This window comes from Leptodactylus fuscus, chromosome 2 (genome assembly GCF_031893055.1).
Source record: "Leptodactylus fuscus isolate aLepFus1 chromosome 2, aLepFus1.hap2, whole genome shotgun sequence".
In the NCBI taxonomy this organism is placed as follows: Eukaryota; Metazoa; Chordata; class Amphibia; order Anura; family Leptodactylidae; genus Leptodactylus; species Leptodactylus fuscus.
In genome coordinates this window covers 235,778,593-235,795,999 of record NC_134266.1, presented here as the reverse complement: position 1 = coordinate 235,795,999, position 17,407 = coordinate 235,778,593, and the positions used below count along the sequence as shown (strand labels likewise).

General features: G+C 44.2%; 1 protein-coding gene across 1 annotated transcript in view; it reads left to right on the top strand.

Moving 5' to 3' along the window:
• VDR (vitamin D receptor) overlaps nt 1-17,407 on the top strand; it is a 137,499-nt gene that overhangs the window by 26,949 nt on the left and 93,143 nt on the right. Inside the window, exon 2 of the mRNA XM_075265835.1 lies at nt 3,193-3,306. Coding sequence (XP_075121936.1) covers nt 3,294-3,306 — 13 coding nt within the window. The 5' untranslated portion in view covers nt 3,193-3,293. The remainder of the gene's footprint in view (nt 1-3,192; nt 3,307-17,407) is intronic.

Here is a 17,407-nt window from a genome sequence, read left to right as displayed (position 1 = left end):
AGAACGTCCTAATGGAGCCGCTTGTTAATGGTAGTGGCGCATTGCTGTAGCACAACACCGTGTTCTCAGGGCTTCTTTCAATTTTGGAAATTGGGAACATAATGCGGGCTAAATGAAAACAAGGGCAAACTTGGAGGATTGTTTGGCCGCTATTAACTGCATTTAAAAGGGGTTGGGAGCATTGGTTTGGAAGAACGAAGTCACCAACCGTTTTCTACAACCACAACATGGAAACATTTTTACCTGAACGAATCTTAGATCAATACAGGGATCTGTGGCAATCTAAGACTAAGGACCCACGCCGCGTAAAAGCTGCTTTTTGTTGCAGATTTTGCAGCTGTTGTTTGAGCCAAAGTCAAGAGGGGATTGAGCAGAAGGTAGAAGTATAAGGCCTGGTTCACATGGGGTTTTTTGGTCCGGAACCTGAGACGGAGGCCGCCTCAGGTTCTGGTCCAAAATATGGGTAGCTGCGACTGAGGGGCCTGGGCTCATTTATGGGAATGATGAAGGGCGTCAATCTAACAGAATTGCACAATTTTCATATTAAGCAGATTCTATTGTGTAATAGAAAAACAAGGTTCATTGTAAAGATTTAGTTTTTAGGTATATACATCTCCTGCTACTTAATATTCTTGCAAAGTCAGAATATTTTGACGTATATCCATTAATGTGTCTGAACTTGTGTGTAATGTATGAGGGAAGAGCTCCTGATTTACCTTGCGGGCAAGGAATTTCTTACTACAAAACATGTTGCCCTTATTACAGGTAACCCTATTTTGAGGTTGCAGTGTTCATTCCCATGAACTGTTTTCAGGTTTCTTTCTTATTGTTTTTCTATTACACAATGGAATCTTCTTAATATGAAAATTGTGCAATTCTGTTAGCTTGACGCCCTTCATCATTCCCAAAAATGAGCCCAGGCCCCTTGGTCTAGACCCTCTCAACAACTGCAAACCATACACTAGACCCCCTAAATGAATACAGACCCAAGACCAGACCGCCTAAATAATGAACATAGACCCCTAGAGATATGCTAAACCAGGCCCCTAAACAGTACAGACCCTGTCAGACCTCATAAACAAATGCAGACCTCAGACTTCAGGGTAGAATTCCAAATAATTAGAGACCCCAAAACAGAGGACATAAGAAATACAGACCTGCCTTAATACTGATCCCTTACCACAACCCCAATATACTGTACTGACACCAGACCAGGCCCCACAGGCATACCTGGAAGCTCCTGAGCCCCAATGCAAATTTTGTAATGGAACCCCTAAATACCTGATATAAGTTAAAACAGTAGTATTTTATTGGGCAGAGGGGCCTTTCGGGCCTTTTCAGGGTCCCAGGCGCTGTAGCAACTACTACCTCTGCACCCCTATAATTACATCATTGCCAGACCCCAAAAACAATACAGATCCACTCAGAATACATATAGACACCATAAATACATACAGGTCCAGGCCAGATACTCACAATAAATGAAGACTCCAGTCCATTCCCTCTAAAAATACAGATCTCAGACCCACATAAATACAGATACTAGGTCACACTAAAACATGAACCCTTTTCAATTAGGTCATTGAAGTCAATGGGAGTCTTATTTTTACACGTGTATTCTTTACACGTGTATTTTGCCAAAATGAGCGCGTGTTTACACCCTTACTCTTTTTTAGAGACAGTGTTAGAAATTCTAGGTTAAAATAATCATTTATCAGTGTTAGACTACGGCAGCATTCGTTTCAATGTCAGTGAATGGGGGCTAGCCATATAACCATTATTTTGTCTGTCCATTTTCACAGACCATCTAAATATAGGTCTTGTCTTATTTTTGCCCATTTTCACTGAATTGTATGGGCGATCCGTGAAAACAGGTGCCCCTTGGGTGCAAAAAGACCCTGAAAAATCCATGTTTTGCACCTCGGTCGTGTGAATCCAGTCTTTAAAGTGCGTTTTTGCTTGTTCTAAGTGCCATTGTCCTTCCATTCAGGGTGTTTTTGTGGTCCTGTGTTCTGACACATCAGAAGATAGAGAATTTGCTCGGTAAACTCTTGCACTGACATCCTTATACTAACGTGACCCTTAATGTGCTTTCACAGTTTGTTGGACAAAGGCCAAGGTAATGTTATTTATCACTGGGGCAATGATATTTATGACCCTAGCAAATAGTTAAACTATATAGTTACCTTTGGAAAGTCTAAGAGTGTAAGTCCCTATGCCAGTTTTTTTCTCTCTGCAGTGACCATATTGCTATGAATGTAATTGTGAAAAAAAAAAGTTTTCCTGCTGCATTGTTTTTCTACTTCCTGTTTCCAGTAAAAACAAACGAACAAAAAAAAACTTCTGACAAATAAAAAAAAATGCTGAAAATCTGGTGTTAAAGCCACAAACAAAAGGATAAGTTCAGACTACAGTAGGTTTTGGCAATACCGTAAAACCATCACAAAATAACTTATTTTCCAAACGGATGCCAGAGTTTGCCCTTGTCAATGTCCAGGCAGTTGAATATATGTATTGACTTCCATTGGAAACATCCAAGTATATGTGAATGTCTATTTTGGTGCAAGAACTAATACAACCAATTTAGTGGAAACGTGATATCATCTTACACACATTTTTCCTACCTTTTTTGTAGATAGAAAAGTTGGGTGTATATTTAATCCATTTGACACTTTTTACAAAAATGTCATTAAAGATGCGGTTTTTCGGAATGATCAACCATTCCACATCTTTCTCAAAGTCAGATGTTTGCTCTGTGTGAATGTGAATGTATATCTGTACGCTGTGGTATGCTATCATTTGGCAATGGCTGGCACTGGACATTGTGTCAGGACTCTAAGGCTCCGTTCTCACGGAGTAACGCGCCGCTCATTTAGACACGTATACACGTGTCAGAACGCGGCGCTTCAAAACAGATCCCATTGATTTCAATGGGTGCCGGCTTACGCACGTAACACATTGAAATCAATGGGAGGTTTTGTAACCCATTGATTTCAACGTGTTAAGCGTGTAAGCCGGCACCCATTGAAATCAATGGGATCTGTTTTGAGGCGCCGAGCTCTGACATGTGTCTATGTGTCTAAATCAGCAGAGCGTTACTCCGTGAGAACAGAGCCTAAGACTGATATGTGGACACTATTAGGCACCGTGGCTCATATTACATAAACTTACAACAGGTGTTTTTGTATCTAGGCGCAGAACGGAGCAGGAAATTGCTGAAAAGTAGTGGTCGCTGGTGGGGAACTACTTCTAGTGAGAGAAGCTATAGAACCTGACCGAATAGTGATTGCTGAATGACTACACATAGTAAGTATAGTTTTTATTCAGATACTTCAGATTGTTAAAACCATCATTTAAATGGTTACTAATGTTTCAACAAACTTTCCATAAATCTACTGTAGATTAGGGACCGGGACCGGAAAAGATTGGATTCCGATTGGCGATTGAGTAAATTTTACGATTGCGATCGGAATTCCGATCCTGATCTTTTCCGGCGGGATCGAGGTCAGAGGTTATCTCAAGATCGGCTCAACTATATTCTTGTATATATCATTAATAGGGTTGAGAGATCGGGATCGGGAAAGATCGGATCCTGATCGGAGATTGAGCAAAATTCACGATCTGTTTTGGCTGGAAAATAATCAGAAATCAGATTTTAAAGGGGCTCTATCAGCAAAATCATGCTGATAGAGCCCCACATATGCGTGAATAGCCTTTAAAAAGGCTATTCAGGTGCTGTAAATGTTATATGAAACTACCCCCCCGTTTTAAAATAATAACCTAAAAAAGAATGTGCTCTACTTATGGAACGTGCACGCTGGGCGGGCATTCAGAGTGCGCCGTCTTCTTCATCCACGCCTCTTCTTCCTCCGATGTCCTTGGGTCCCGTCCTCCTCCGGCGCTCCGCAAACGGACATTGATAAAAAAAATAGCCTGGGAGCATGCGCAAGCCGTAGTAGAAGCCGCATGCTACTGCGCATGCCCCCAGGCCATTTTTTTTTATTAATGTCCGTTTGCAAGTGCCGGAGGAGGACGGGACCCGAGGACATCGGAGGAAGAAGAGGTGTGGATGAAGATGAAGACACACCCTGAAGGCTCGCCCAGTGTGCACGATGCGTAAGTAGATCACATTCTTTTTTAGGTTATTATTTTAAAACGGTGGGGGGGTGGGGGGTAGTTTAATATAACATTTACGGTGCCTGAATAGCCTTTTTAAAGGCTATTCACGCATATGTGGGGCTCTATCAGCATGATTTTGCTGATAGAGCCCCTTTAAAATCAATCTCAAGATCGGCTCAGCCCTACAGTAGATACAATTATAAGAAACTTCTCTCAGGCTCCTTCCCACCTACACTCTTCACTCTTTGTCTGCTGAATCATTTTTGGTCTGCATAGATTGAGAGCTCAGAGAGGTAATGACTGTTCTTAGACGTTTATGGCAGTCTTTTATCAATCTTTTCAAGCCAAGTGCCCCCTTACAAAAAAACTTCCATCCAAGTACCCCCAACTCATGTGACAAATTCTGCTTCTGATCTCAAGTGGGGAAGAAGAACTGGTGCACATAGTTTGCCAAGCAAATCCTTTCGCTGATGGGGGAACTTGTGGTAAGCACAAACTAAAAGTTCTGTGGGTCTTTGAGTATCTGATCAGCTTTTCACCCATCAGATCATAGATCAGAAGCTATTTGTCACATTTAGCAAAGACTACCCGTCACTGCAGAGGAGACCACTCCCTTCACCCTGACCCGACGTCTTCTGATTCTACTCTTGAATGGTAGCCACTGTGCTTCAGTATTTGAAGATGATGGGTAGTTTGGATCGTGGTATTACCCCCAGGAACCTCAGAACCTGAGCACTTGCTAAATCTATCACTAGCAGAGCATTGGTTCTCAGCCCCAGAGACTTTATGGCATACCTCATGTTGAGAACCAGTGATTTATGGAGGATTTAAGGAAGAAGGAGGAATGAGAAAGAAGTAGAGCTACACTGCTGCTGCTAATTGTAAGTTTTCTATCTGACCCCCAGAGTTTTATACAGATCAGTAGTGGTCAGTGCTTCTCTATAATGCCCTATAATAATGTATAATGTATTGGCTGAGGGACAACTGAGAATTAGAGGTAGTCTGCTAGAAAATGTGGAGTACAAGTTGTATAATGGATAGAAATAAAGCAATTTCTCATGTACTTAAGTGTAACATCTTATCTTGAACAGTCACCTGAGAGTCTAGGTACCTTGTAATGTCTTCTGTGCTTATCTCAATGTAATATTAGATTCAGAAGGCAAGCTAAATTAAATGTTTGTCATTTATATAATCCCTCGTGACTCCGGGGTCATCGTGTTCTGGCTGGTGAGGCCTCGGTGGGAAATGTCTGAGGTGGCCTATGTACAGTTGTAGGCTCGGGCCAAGCTGTTGTGAAACTACAACTCCCAGCATCCTTAGAGAAATGTCTCCTGGCGATCCCATGGACAGATCGTGTATAATGTGTGGGGAGCTGCTTCCTACATATAGTTTAGAACAATAAGTTATTATTATATTCAGGCTCCATAGACATTCTGGGTGACATGATTCATAGGCTTGGTTTTCTGTATGAAGATGCTGCTATAACATAATTGCAAAACATCTAAAGACGTCATTCAGTAACCTTCCTGTTACCACGTTGTAGGCAGCGCTATTACTTCACATTCCACTGCTGTTAAATATCACGTACTGTACTATTATCTAGTTCCCTTTATGAGCACTATAACTTGTCCTCGGCCCTAGATATGTATTTCGTGCCAGCGTATTTATTGATGGACTGTGGTTCTGTACTTCCATTCTTTTTTCACAGAATGATAAATAAGCCATGAATTTTTTTTTCAGAGGCTAAAACCAGGTTTGGACATTGTGTTCAGCAGGAAAGCTTGTAATGTTTGGCTTAATGTAAGCCCCAGGTGCTCTGGTTAATCTGGAAGGTTTGGTATTTTTGGTTACCCCGCCTGTTAGTTATATGACTTGTGGCAGCATTAGGTAATATACTGTTGAACAGGTTACACTAGGTTCACACCTGGGCCTGGGTTTCCGCTCTTCAGGTCTGCTTGGGGTCCCAAAGAATGGAACTCTAACCTGCTTAAAAAGCAGTTACCTGTGGAAACTTGCAGACCTCATAGACTATAATGTATTTTCGCCTGGTTTACTCCCAAAACATGCAGAAAAATGCGGAGAGAGAGGTCCTGCTGGAAGGAATTTTCTCTCCGCATTTTGTAAGTGGGTTCGGGGATGGAAACCCCGAGCAGAATATAGGCACAGTGGTGATCCTCGCTGAGTCCATTCCTGAGGGTTGTGCCAAGGGTTTTTCTTATGGAATGTCACATGCCACCACATCACATCGTTCCCTGTCTCCGCACCTGATGTCATTTGACACTAGTCTAAGGGGTGCGTGTGCTTTTACTGCACATCACTTGTCGTTGCGTTCGGTATTGCATTCGGGGTGGCGGGTGGGGGGTCCTCATGTGGACTCCCCGAACGGAATACCAATGCAGATGTGAACGAGGCCTTAGGGAGCTTTCACAGGGAGTAAACGCGCGTGTATTTTTGCAAAATACACGTGTAAAAATAAGACTCTCATTGACTTCAATTATGTTTTTTTACACGTGTAAAAATACGCCTGTAAAAATACACCTCTAAAAATACGCCTGTAAAATGTCATTGAAGTCAATGGGAGTCTTATTTTTAGGGTAAGTTCACACGATGTAACGTGCCGCGTGATATGGCACGTATGCGGCGTGTGAGAGTTTGCGCGCCATAAACGCTCCCATTGATTTCAATGGGAGCTAGGATCGTATACGCCGCGTTATTTTGCGGCCCCAAAATCATGTCCGCAAAATAACGCGGTGTATACAATCCTGGCTCCCATTGAAATCAGTGGGAGCTTTTATGGCGCGCAAAGTCTCACACGCCGTATACGTGCCACATCACGCGGCACGTTACTCCGTGTGAACTTACCCTTACATGTGTATTTTTACACGTGTATTTTGCAAAAATACATGCGCGTTTACTCCGTGTGAAGGCTCCTTAGAGACAGACTTCCTTCAGCAACAATGCTGTAATATCTATCATTCAGTCAATTGTGAGTCCAAAAAGTTATTTATCAGCTCTTCATGTGCAACCGTGCAAAAAGCTTTCCTGAAATTCAGGTATTTAGTAGTCACAACATTATTCAGCACTTTTGTGAAAAAAATTCTTAAGATTGTTTTGACTTTATCTATTCTCAGTTAAAGCCATGCTGTTTTGGTTCCAATAAGAGTTTTTTTTTTTTTTTTTAACCAAATAAAGTTTATTTATTTGCCCAAAAAAGACAAAGCAGGATTTCCCCAGACTTGTAGATGCTAGTTTATCTTACATCAGGTCTGTGGACCAGGGAGTAAGGTTCATTTTTGTTCTGTTACCGTAAGGAGATGTATATGATATTTATGCAATGATCTAAACTTTGCACTTTGTTCTTTTGAAAAAAAATAAAAAATAAAATCGAAGTTATTGCTAACTGATAATTGTAAACCTTTAGAACATCTCAAGGTGCAACACTGAAGACATTGCATGCAGGCAATTCTTCGGCTAAGGCCCCACATGGCGGATCACAGCAAGAAAGCGCTGAAGGAAAACCCTCAGGGGAAATGCATTGCAGCATTTTTCACAGAAAGTCTGTAGAGTTTCCTCTGCAAAATTTCTCCTTCAATTATACCAATAAGGAAACCGCCGGCGTTTCTGTAGGTATAAGTGACATGCTGGGATTTCCAAAATCGCAACAGTTTTGGAAATCGCAGCATTTTCGCAGTGTGGATGGGATTTGCCAGAATCCCAGCTACTATGCAGGGACTGTAAAACGTTGTGGTTTTGGAAATCGCAGTGTGCGAATTATACCTACGGAAACGCCATCAGTTTCCCTATGGTTATAATGGAAGCAGAAAATCCCAAGAGGAAAACTCTGTAAAAAGTGCTGCAGGTAAAATACAATGCATTTCCACCACATTTTGTTCTCGCAGCATTTTTCGCTGCAGCCCACTGAGTGGAGCCTTAGTCTGAAGTTGGATTATCCAGGAAGATATAAGACATTTCTCTGGGCCATGTATGTTTTGTCATTAGTGGTCCAATCCTGGATCTCAAGGCGAGGACCGTGTTCCCCATAGCCTTTGTTATGAGCCCCATTCTTCCTCCCGGTGCTTATACTGTCTATGGTATAGAATAGACGTTTAACTGTTCATGTTAAGACACCGAATCTTGTGCTGGTCATGATGAGAGGAAAGGATGTTACATTACAGCACCACAAACTATACTGAGGATGGAACCATGTGGCCAGCTATCTTATCATCTTGATACACATTGATAAGTCTCTAGTATTGCTAGGTTTAACACAATGATTTGCAGAAGCTCAGTTATTTATAACCCCTTTAAAGGGATCCTATCATTGGATACCCTTTTTTTCTGACTAACATGTAGGAATAGCGTTAAGAAAGGCTATTCTTCTGCTACCTTTAGATATCTTCTCCGCACCGCTGTTCAGTAGAAATCCCGGTTTTCTTCGGTATACAAATGAGTTCTCTCGCAGCACTGGGGGCGTCTCCAGTGCTGCGAGAGAACTCTCCAGCGCTGCCTCCATCTTCTTCTGGAATGGCCTCTCCCTGCGTCTTCTTCTGTCCTGGGTTTCAACCTTTTAGACTTCGCACAGAGCCGACTGTGCATGCCCGCGGCCACAAGAAATGGCCGCTTACTAAGTAAGCTGTGTAAGTGGCCATTTTCTTGTGGCCACGGGAATGTGCAGTCGGCTCTGCCCAAGTCCTGGAAGATTGAAGCCCAGAATGGAAGAAAACGCAGGGAGAGGCCATTCCAGAAGAAGATGGAGGTGTTGCTGGAGAGTTCTATGGAGGCGTCCCCAATGCTGCGAGAGAACTCATTTGCATACCAAAGAAAACACGGATTTCTACCGAACGGAGAGAAAACATCTAAAGGTAGCAGTTAGTCAGAAAAATGGGTATCCAATGATAGGATCCCTTTAAGACATGCTGCCTTGGCTAAGCTGTGCCTTACCTATTCCCTGGAAGAAATGTAGGTAATCGGCAAGAACCTATGCCCAGCATTCTCTGCAGTTTGTTCCACTTTATACTCCAATAATGGTCAGATATACCTACAGTGAGGACAAGTTTATCTGTTTCTGTCGTTCGTTTCTAGGTCTAGGGCTCCTTTAAATACAGCTCATCCCCATTTATCAGGCCATGGTTCAATTGGAAACAAATAAAGAGTTAATCACTTTTCCTCATAGGCCTCTATCTGCTTATATTGCTGACATTTATCGGCAGTGAAGGGAGTGGCTCACATTTTGCAATATGCAGAGTTATGATTCACTTAGATGGTGTTTGTGCCTGTAGTTCTTCTTTTGGTAGCACTACAATTCCATGCAGCCCCGCGTAAGTTTAAGAGTTAATAATGGGAAGCTATACGATCTGTAAATGTCCTTTAGTGTCTGCTATACAAGGGTATTTCATTTGTTTCACTAGGGCCCCATGTGTGTCCTCAGTAATAGCTCTGTGAGAATACATCTCATCTGAAGAGTGGTTAGCGTCTCCTAGCCGCGCTTCATCCATTGAAACATTGCTCCTTATTATATTTTTAGTTGAAAGACGCACAAATGATTCGGTGTTCATAGCCGCCACATAATGTTTGGACGCATCTAGCGAGACAAAACGGTGTACCGAACCTGTATGTGACTTCATGTACTGTTGTATACTTTTATTTGCCTTCTGGCTTTGTGAGTATTTTTGTTCATCGCTTAGCTTTATAATCATTGCATGTTACTGTTCATCCAGATGGATGTTGTGTTAAGTGAATACAAGTATTTCTTTTATACCTAATGTTAAGCGCAGCGCCACTATCTTTTACATGTTATTACATCGCCATTTATATGCCATGCTTTAGTCAAAGTTCACGTTATTGGATCCGAATAATGGATTGAAAAATTAAAATAAGAGATGGAGCCCATTCTGCCTGCATTCACTGGAATGTAAAATAAAATAAAAGCTTTATTTTTTTGTTTCTCGTTTTAGATGGAAGATAAAATAGTGCGGGCAGGAATTTAGCTTTTGTTCGAAAAAGTACACCGACAATAAGGAAGAAAGCTTCTGTTTTGTGTTATACACGTTAGCGAATGACAGCGGATTCAAGCAGCATATGCTCCATCTATAGTCATAATTCTGACTAATTGACTTTATAGTGCGTTGTCCTGATCCTAGGATGAATCAGAAGAACATATTAAGGCTGAGGCCTCACGTTGCAGATTACCCTACTTTTTTTTTTTTTTTTTTTTTTTTGAACCAAAGCCAGGAATGGATGAGCAGAAGGTAGAAGTATAAGAACTTCCTATATATTTCCCATTCCTTTTGTAGCCATTCTTGGCTTTGGCTCAAAAAACTGCAACAAAATCTGCAACAAAAAAAGCTGCGTTTCTGTAACTTGGAGCCTCAGCCAAAAGGAAACCAGTGCACATCTCAGTTTTTGGCAATATGAACTAGGACCCAGTATATCAATCCAGCCCAACAGAACAGAACGCATTGACAAGCGGTGAACCTCTGAAAGCACACGGACTCTGTAGACTATAATGGGGTCCGTGTGTTTTCCGTGTGGTCTTTGCACAAGTCATGCGAAGAGGAAAGTAGTTTATGAAGTACTTTTCTCTCGCATGACTCATGCCGACACCGCGTGGAAAACACATGGACTATGAGGTCTATAGTCTATGGGGTCCATGCAGTGGCGTAACTACCGCCATAGCAGCAGAGGCAGCTGCCACATGGCCCGGGACATTAGGGGCCCGGTGACAGCTGCTACTGCTGCTAGCATTATACTCGGGGGTCTTTTCGGACCCCCGAGTATAATGATTGGCGCACCGGGAGAGGTAAGAAACATAAAAAACATGTTACTTACCTCTCCACGATCCTGCCTGACGTTCTTTCTGACGTCTCTGACGTCAAATGAACCCGGCCTGCGTCCCGGGTCATGTGACGTCAGACGTCATTAAACAAGGATGGCAGAGGAGAAGGCAGTGGAGAAGACCACGTAGGATCCGGAGACAGGTAAGTAACAGTAGTTTTTTATGTTTTTCTCCCCCCTGGGTCTCCAATTATTATACTCTGGGGTCTGAAAAGACCCCAGAGTATAATAATTGTTTATGGGTGTCCACTATGGGGTACAATACTGTGTGCAGGGGCCCCTATGGTGGATAATACTGTGTGCAGGGGCCCCTATGGGGGATAATACTGTGTGCAGGGGCCCCTATGGGGGATAATGCTGTGTGCAGGGACCCCTATGGGGGATAATACTATGTGCAGGGGCCCCTATGGGGGATAATACTGTGTGCAGCGACCCCTATGGTGGATAATACTGTGTGCAGGGGCCCCTACGGGGGATAATACTGTGTGCAGGGGCCCCTACGGGGGATAATACTGTGTGCAGGGGCCCCTATGGGGGATAAATGGGGGATAATACTGTGTGCAGGGGCCATTATGGGGCATAATACTGTGTGCAGGGGCCACTATGAGGCATAATAGAACGCGCAGAAATGCGTAGGAGGGGGTCAGTCGAGGTCTTCGGTATCGGTGTCGGTCGGGGGGGGGGGCCATGTCAAAGGTTCGCCACGGGGCCCCGCCATTCCTAGTTACGCCACTGGGTCCATGTGCTTTCACTGCTCATCACTTGTTGATGTGTTCGACATGCGGACTCCCCGAACGGAATACCGAACGCAGATGTGAACCAGGACCAACACCCCCTTTTTGTGATGTGGATAAATATGTTCCTGTATCCTGTATACAAAGAGAGCCTGTACAGCAGATGTAGGAGCAATTTACTGGGTCCAGGATATTTGCCAGCAATTCCAGACATTTGAGAGGCATCTCCTGGACATTGCAGAAGAGTTGGCAAGTATGGTTGATAGTGGGCCATAAATATCTTATAGATGTGGGTCCCACCTCTTTAAAACTGCCCCTCCTCCAAAGTCTGTCCCGGCTCTAGGATAGGCCATAAATATCTTATTGTTGAGCTGTCCCCAGCTGTCCTCCAAACATATCAGCTGTTTAGGTTTCCTTCTGATGCCCATACTATACACAGCAGAGTACTGTGGGCCTTGTATAGTAGCCGGCTCGTACTGTGGCTCAGCTCCTATTGATATCAGTAGGCCCTAACAAGTCTCAGCCATAACACAAAGCTGTGATAAAAAAATTTTATGTACAATTTTATTTGGTCCAGAATTATTTCTGTAGAAAAAAAAATATGTCTCCCACAAAAAACAAGGCTTCAAATAACAGGGTAGTCTTCAGTCAAAATAAACTACATTCAGAGAAGCATAAATAAGAACATTTCCTTGATTTTTAAGGTCAGAATGTTCTTGGCCCTTGGGCGGATATTACTTGGCAGTTTTTAGAACACTTGAAATGAATTGGATTATATTGTAGAAAACATTTTGAGTTTTGCTCATATGATATCACCTTATACATCCAACTACAATAAAGATATAAAAGAGACGGAAATAAATCAATGCTATTCCAGGTTACAAAGATCTAAATATGTCACATTATTAACTCAACCTTTGTGTCAAATGAAGCATTGTGGAAATACAATAGAAAAAAGTTGCATTATACATTCACAGCAAAGTGAGATTTCCAATCCGTTCTGTTCTGATGACACAGAGCAGGGACTCACCTGGCATTAAACTACGCCTGCAGTCATGGACCTTTCGGTGACTGTTTCTTGTTGCTTCTCTTGTTTATATTTGCCTATTATTCTAAGCAGTGACCCCCAAATAATTACCCCCCCCCCAACGGAAACCTAATCTGCATAAAAAAGCAGTTTCCTTAGGAAACCCATGGACCCCATAGTCTATAACGGGGTCCGTGTGGTTTCCGCTCGGTTTCCATCTGAAATGGGCGAAAAATGTGGAGGGAAAAGAGCTGTTTGCAGTGCTTTTCTCAGCGCGTTTTTCACGTGGAGAGGGAAACAGAATTCCTAAACGTAGTGCAAGTGCTGGTGTGAACCCAGCGTCAATATGTCAGATCATTTCACTGAACTGCAACTTCTGTGTATAGTTGGAATGTTTAGTTTGGTACGCTTCAGGAAGACTATAAAGAAAAGGGCGAGAATCGTATCGTAACTTAAAAAAAAAACCTACCAATTTTAAAGCGACTAACTAAAATGGTTTTTTGTTTCTTTTGATAAATGGTAATGAAGCAAGTAAAAAACCTAAAATTCTTGGCTCCCTCCAAGAATGAAGAGGGGGTATTAGATACCTTTTATGCATACTGGGCTTTGATAGTTATAGTTGACACCTGTAGACACCTTTCTCCCTGCTGTTGGATGGACCAGCTGACAGCAGTGGAGAATGTCACACTACCAAGGTTGTGGAGTAAGGCTAAGACTCCACAGGACGTCCCACAGCGAAAAAACACTGTGGGAAAAACTGTGGCGGCAACACATCGCGGCGGCAACACTTCCTGTGACTCTATAAACAGAAAGTTTGCTGAGTTTTCCTCCACGGACTTTCTGTTACAAATATACCTGTGGGGAAACCGCCAGCGTTTCCATACGGTAGGTATAATTGACATGCTGCAATTTCCAAAACCGCACCAGTTTTGGAAATCGCGACGTGTCCGCACGGTGGTTTTTACCGCATAGTGGGCATGGAATTCTCTACAATTCCATCCACTTTACCCTGACTGTAAAATTCCGCGATTTTTCCATTAGCATTTCCTTCCCATGGGGCCTAAAAATCAGGACCAATTTTGGGTGGAGTTGGAGAAAAAAATTACTGAATCCAGTATGACAAAAAAATAATAAATAATTTTGAACTTTATGATATATTTTTATTTTTATTATTGTGTAATTAATTCCATGTATAGTTTGCTACTAGAGATGAGCGAACACTAAAATGTTCGAGGTTCGAAATTCGATTCGAACAGCCGCTCAATGTTCGTGTGTTCGAACGGGTTTCGAACCCCATTATAGTCTATGGGGAACAGATACTCGTTAAGGGGGAAACCCAAATCCGTGTCTGGAGGGTCACCAAGTCCACTATGACACCCCAGGAAATGATGCCAACACCTCTGGAATGACACTGGGACAGCAGGGGAAGCATGTCTGGGGGCATCTAACACACCAAAGACCCTCTATTACCCCAACATCACAGCCTAACAACTACACACTTTACACACTCAATACCACCTCTCTGACAGTAGGAAAACACCTTGAAACATGTGTATTTGGCACTTGCAGTGAGGAGAGCTTGTCACCAGCAGTGAATTTGGCCCTTGTAGTAAGTTGAGGTTGGCACCAACATTTGTTTTGAAAATCAGGGTGGATTGAGCCTCTAACCAGCAGAGTTTGGGCAAATTCATGGTGGAGGGAGCCTCTAAAAACCCCAGTTTGGACCAATTCATGGTGGAGGGAGACTCTAAAACCCCCAGTTTGGACCAATTCATGGTGGAGGGAGACTCTAAAAACCCCAGTTTGGACCAATTCATGGTGGAGGGAGCCTCTAAAAACCCCAGTTTGGACCAATTCATGGTGGAGGGAGCCTCTAACCAGCCCAGTTTGGACCAATTAATGGTGGAGGGAGCCTCTAAACAGCCAAGTTTTGGGAAATTCATGGTGGAGGGAGCCTCTAACCAGCCCAGTTTGGACCAATTCATGGTGGAGGGAGCCTCTAACCAGCCCAGTTTGGACCAATTCATGGTGGAGGGAGCCTCTAACCACCCCAGTTTGGGCAAATTCATGGTGGAGGGAGCCTCTAAACAGCCCAGTTTGGGCAAATTCATGGTGGAGGGAGCCTCTAAAAAACCCAGTTTGGACCAATTCATGGTGGAGGGAGCCTCTAATTAGCCCAGTTTGGACCAATTAATGGTGGAGGGAGCCTCTAACCAGCCCAGTTTGGACCAATTAATGGTGGAGGGAGCCTCTAACCACCCCAGTTTGGGCAAATTCATGGTGGAGGGAGCCTCTAACCAGCCCAGTTTGGACCAATTAATGGTGGAGGGAGCCTCTAAACAGCCAAGTTTTGGGAAATTCATGGTGGAGGGAGCCTCTAACCAGCCCAGTTTGGACCAATTCATGGTGGAGGGAGACTCTAAAAACCCCAGTTTGGACCAATTCATGGTGGAGGGAGCCTCTAACCACCCCAGTTTGGGCAAATTCATGGTGGAGGGAGCCTCTAAACAGCCCAGTTTGGGCAAATTCATGGTGGAGGGAGCCTCTAACCAGCCCAGTTTGGACCAATTAATGGTGGAGGGAGCCTCTAAACAGCCAAGTTTTGGGAAATTCATGGTGGAGGGAGCCTCTAACCAGCCCAGTTTGGACCAATTCATGGTGGAGGGAGCCTCTAAACAGCCCAGTTTGGGCAAATTCATGGTGGAGGGAGCCTCTAAACAGCCCAGTTTGGGCAAATTCATGGTGGAGGGAGCCTCTAACCAGCCCAGTTTGGACCAATTAATGGTGGAGGGAGCCTCTAAACAGCCAAGTTTTGGGAAATTCATGGTGGAGGGAGCCTCTAACCAGCCCAGTTTGGACCAATTCATGGTGGAGGGAGCCTCTAAACAGCCCAGTTTGGGCAAATTCATGGTGGAGGGAGCCTCTAAACAGCCCAGTTTGGGCAAATTCATGGTGGAGGGAGCCTCTAAAAAACCCAGTTTGGACCAATTCATGGTGGAGGGAGCCTCTAATTAGCCCAGTTTGGACCAATTAATTGTGGAGGGAGCCTCTAACCAGCCCAGTTTGGACCAATTAATGGTGGAGGGAGCCTCTAACCAGCCCAGTTTGGACCAATTAATGGTGGAGGGAGCCTCTAACCAGCCCAGTTTGGACCAATTCATGGTGGAGGGAGCCTCTAACCACCCCAGTTTGGGCAAATTCATGGTGGAGGGAGCCTCTAACCAGCCCAGTTTGGACCAATTAATGGTGGAGGGAGCCTCTAAACAGCCAAGTTTTGGGAAATTCATGGTGGAGGGAGCCTCTAACCAGCCCAGTTTGGACCAATTCATGGTGGAGGGAGCCTCTAAACAGCCCAGTTTGGGCAAATTCATGGTGGAGGGAGCCTCTAAACAGCCCAGTTTGGGCAAATTCATGGTGGAGGGAGCCTCTAACCAGCCCAGTTTGGACCAATTAATGGTGGAGGGAGCCTCTAAACAGCCAAGTTTTGGGAAATTCATGGTGGAGGGAGCCTCTAACCAGCCCAGTTTGGACCAATTAATGGTGGAGGGAGCCTCTAACCAGCCCAGTTTGGACCAATTAATGGTGGAGGGAGCCTCTAACCAGCCCAGTTTGGACCAATTAATGGTGGAGGGAGCCTCTAAACAGCCAAGTTTTGGGAAATTCATGGTGGAGGGAGCCTCTAACCAGCCCAGTTTGGACCAATTCATGGTGGAGGGAGCCTCTAAACAGCCCAGTTTGGGCAAATTCATGGTGGAGGGAGCCTCTAAAAAACCCAGTTTGGACCAATTCATGGTGGAGGGAGCCTCTAATTAGCCCAGTTTGGACCAATTAATTGTGGAGGGAGCCTCTAACCAGCCCAGTTTGGACCAATTAATGGTGGAGGGAGCCTCTAAACAGCCAAGTTTTGGGAAATTCATGGTGGAGGGAGCCTCTAACCAGCCCAGTTTGGACCAATTCATGGTGGAGGGAGCCTCTAAACAGCCCAGTTTGGGCAAATTCATGGTGGAGGGAGCCTCTAAAAAACCCAGTTTGGACCAATTCATGGTGGAGGGAGCCTCTAATTAGCCCAGTTTGGACCAATTAATTGTGGAGGGAGCCTCTAACCAGCCCAGTTTGGACCAATTAATGGTGGAGGGAGCCTCTAACCACCCCAGTTTGGGCAAATTCATGGTGGAGGGAGCCTCTAACCAGCCCAGTTTGGACCAATTAATGGTGGAGGGAGCCTCTAAACAGCCAAGTTTTGGGAAATTCATGGTGGAGGGAGCCTCTAACCAGCCCAGTTTGGGCAAATTCATGGTGGAGGGAGCCTCTAACCAGCCCAGTTTGGACCAATTAATGGTGGAGGGAGCCTCTAACCAGCCCAGTTTGGACCAATTAATGGTGGAGGGAGCCTCTAAACAGCCAAGTTTTGGGAAATTCATGGTGGAGGGAGCCTCTAACCAGCCCAGTTTGGACCAATTCATGGTGGAGGGAGCCTCTAAACAGCCCAGTTTGGGCAAATTCATGGTGGAGGGAGCCTCTAAAAAACCCAGTTTGGACCAATTCATGGTGGAGGGAGCCTCTAATTAGCCCAGTTTGGACCAATTAATTGTGGAGGGAGCCTCTAACCAGCCCAGTTTGGACCAATTAATGGTGGAGGGAGCCTCTAACCACCCCAGTTTGGGCAAATTCATGGTGGAGGGAGCCTCTAACC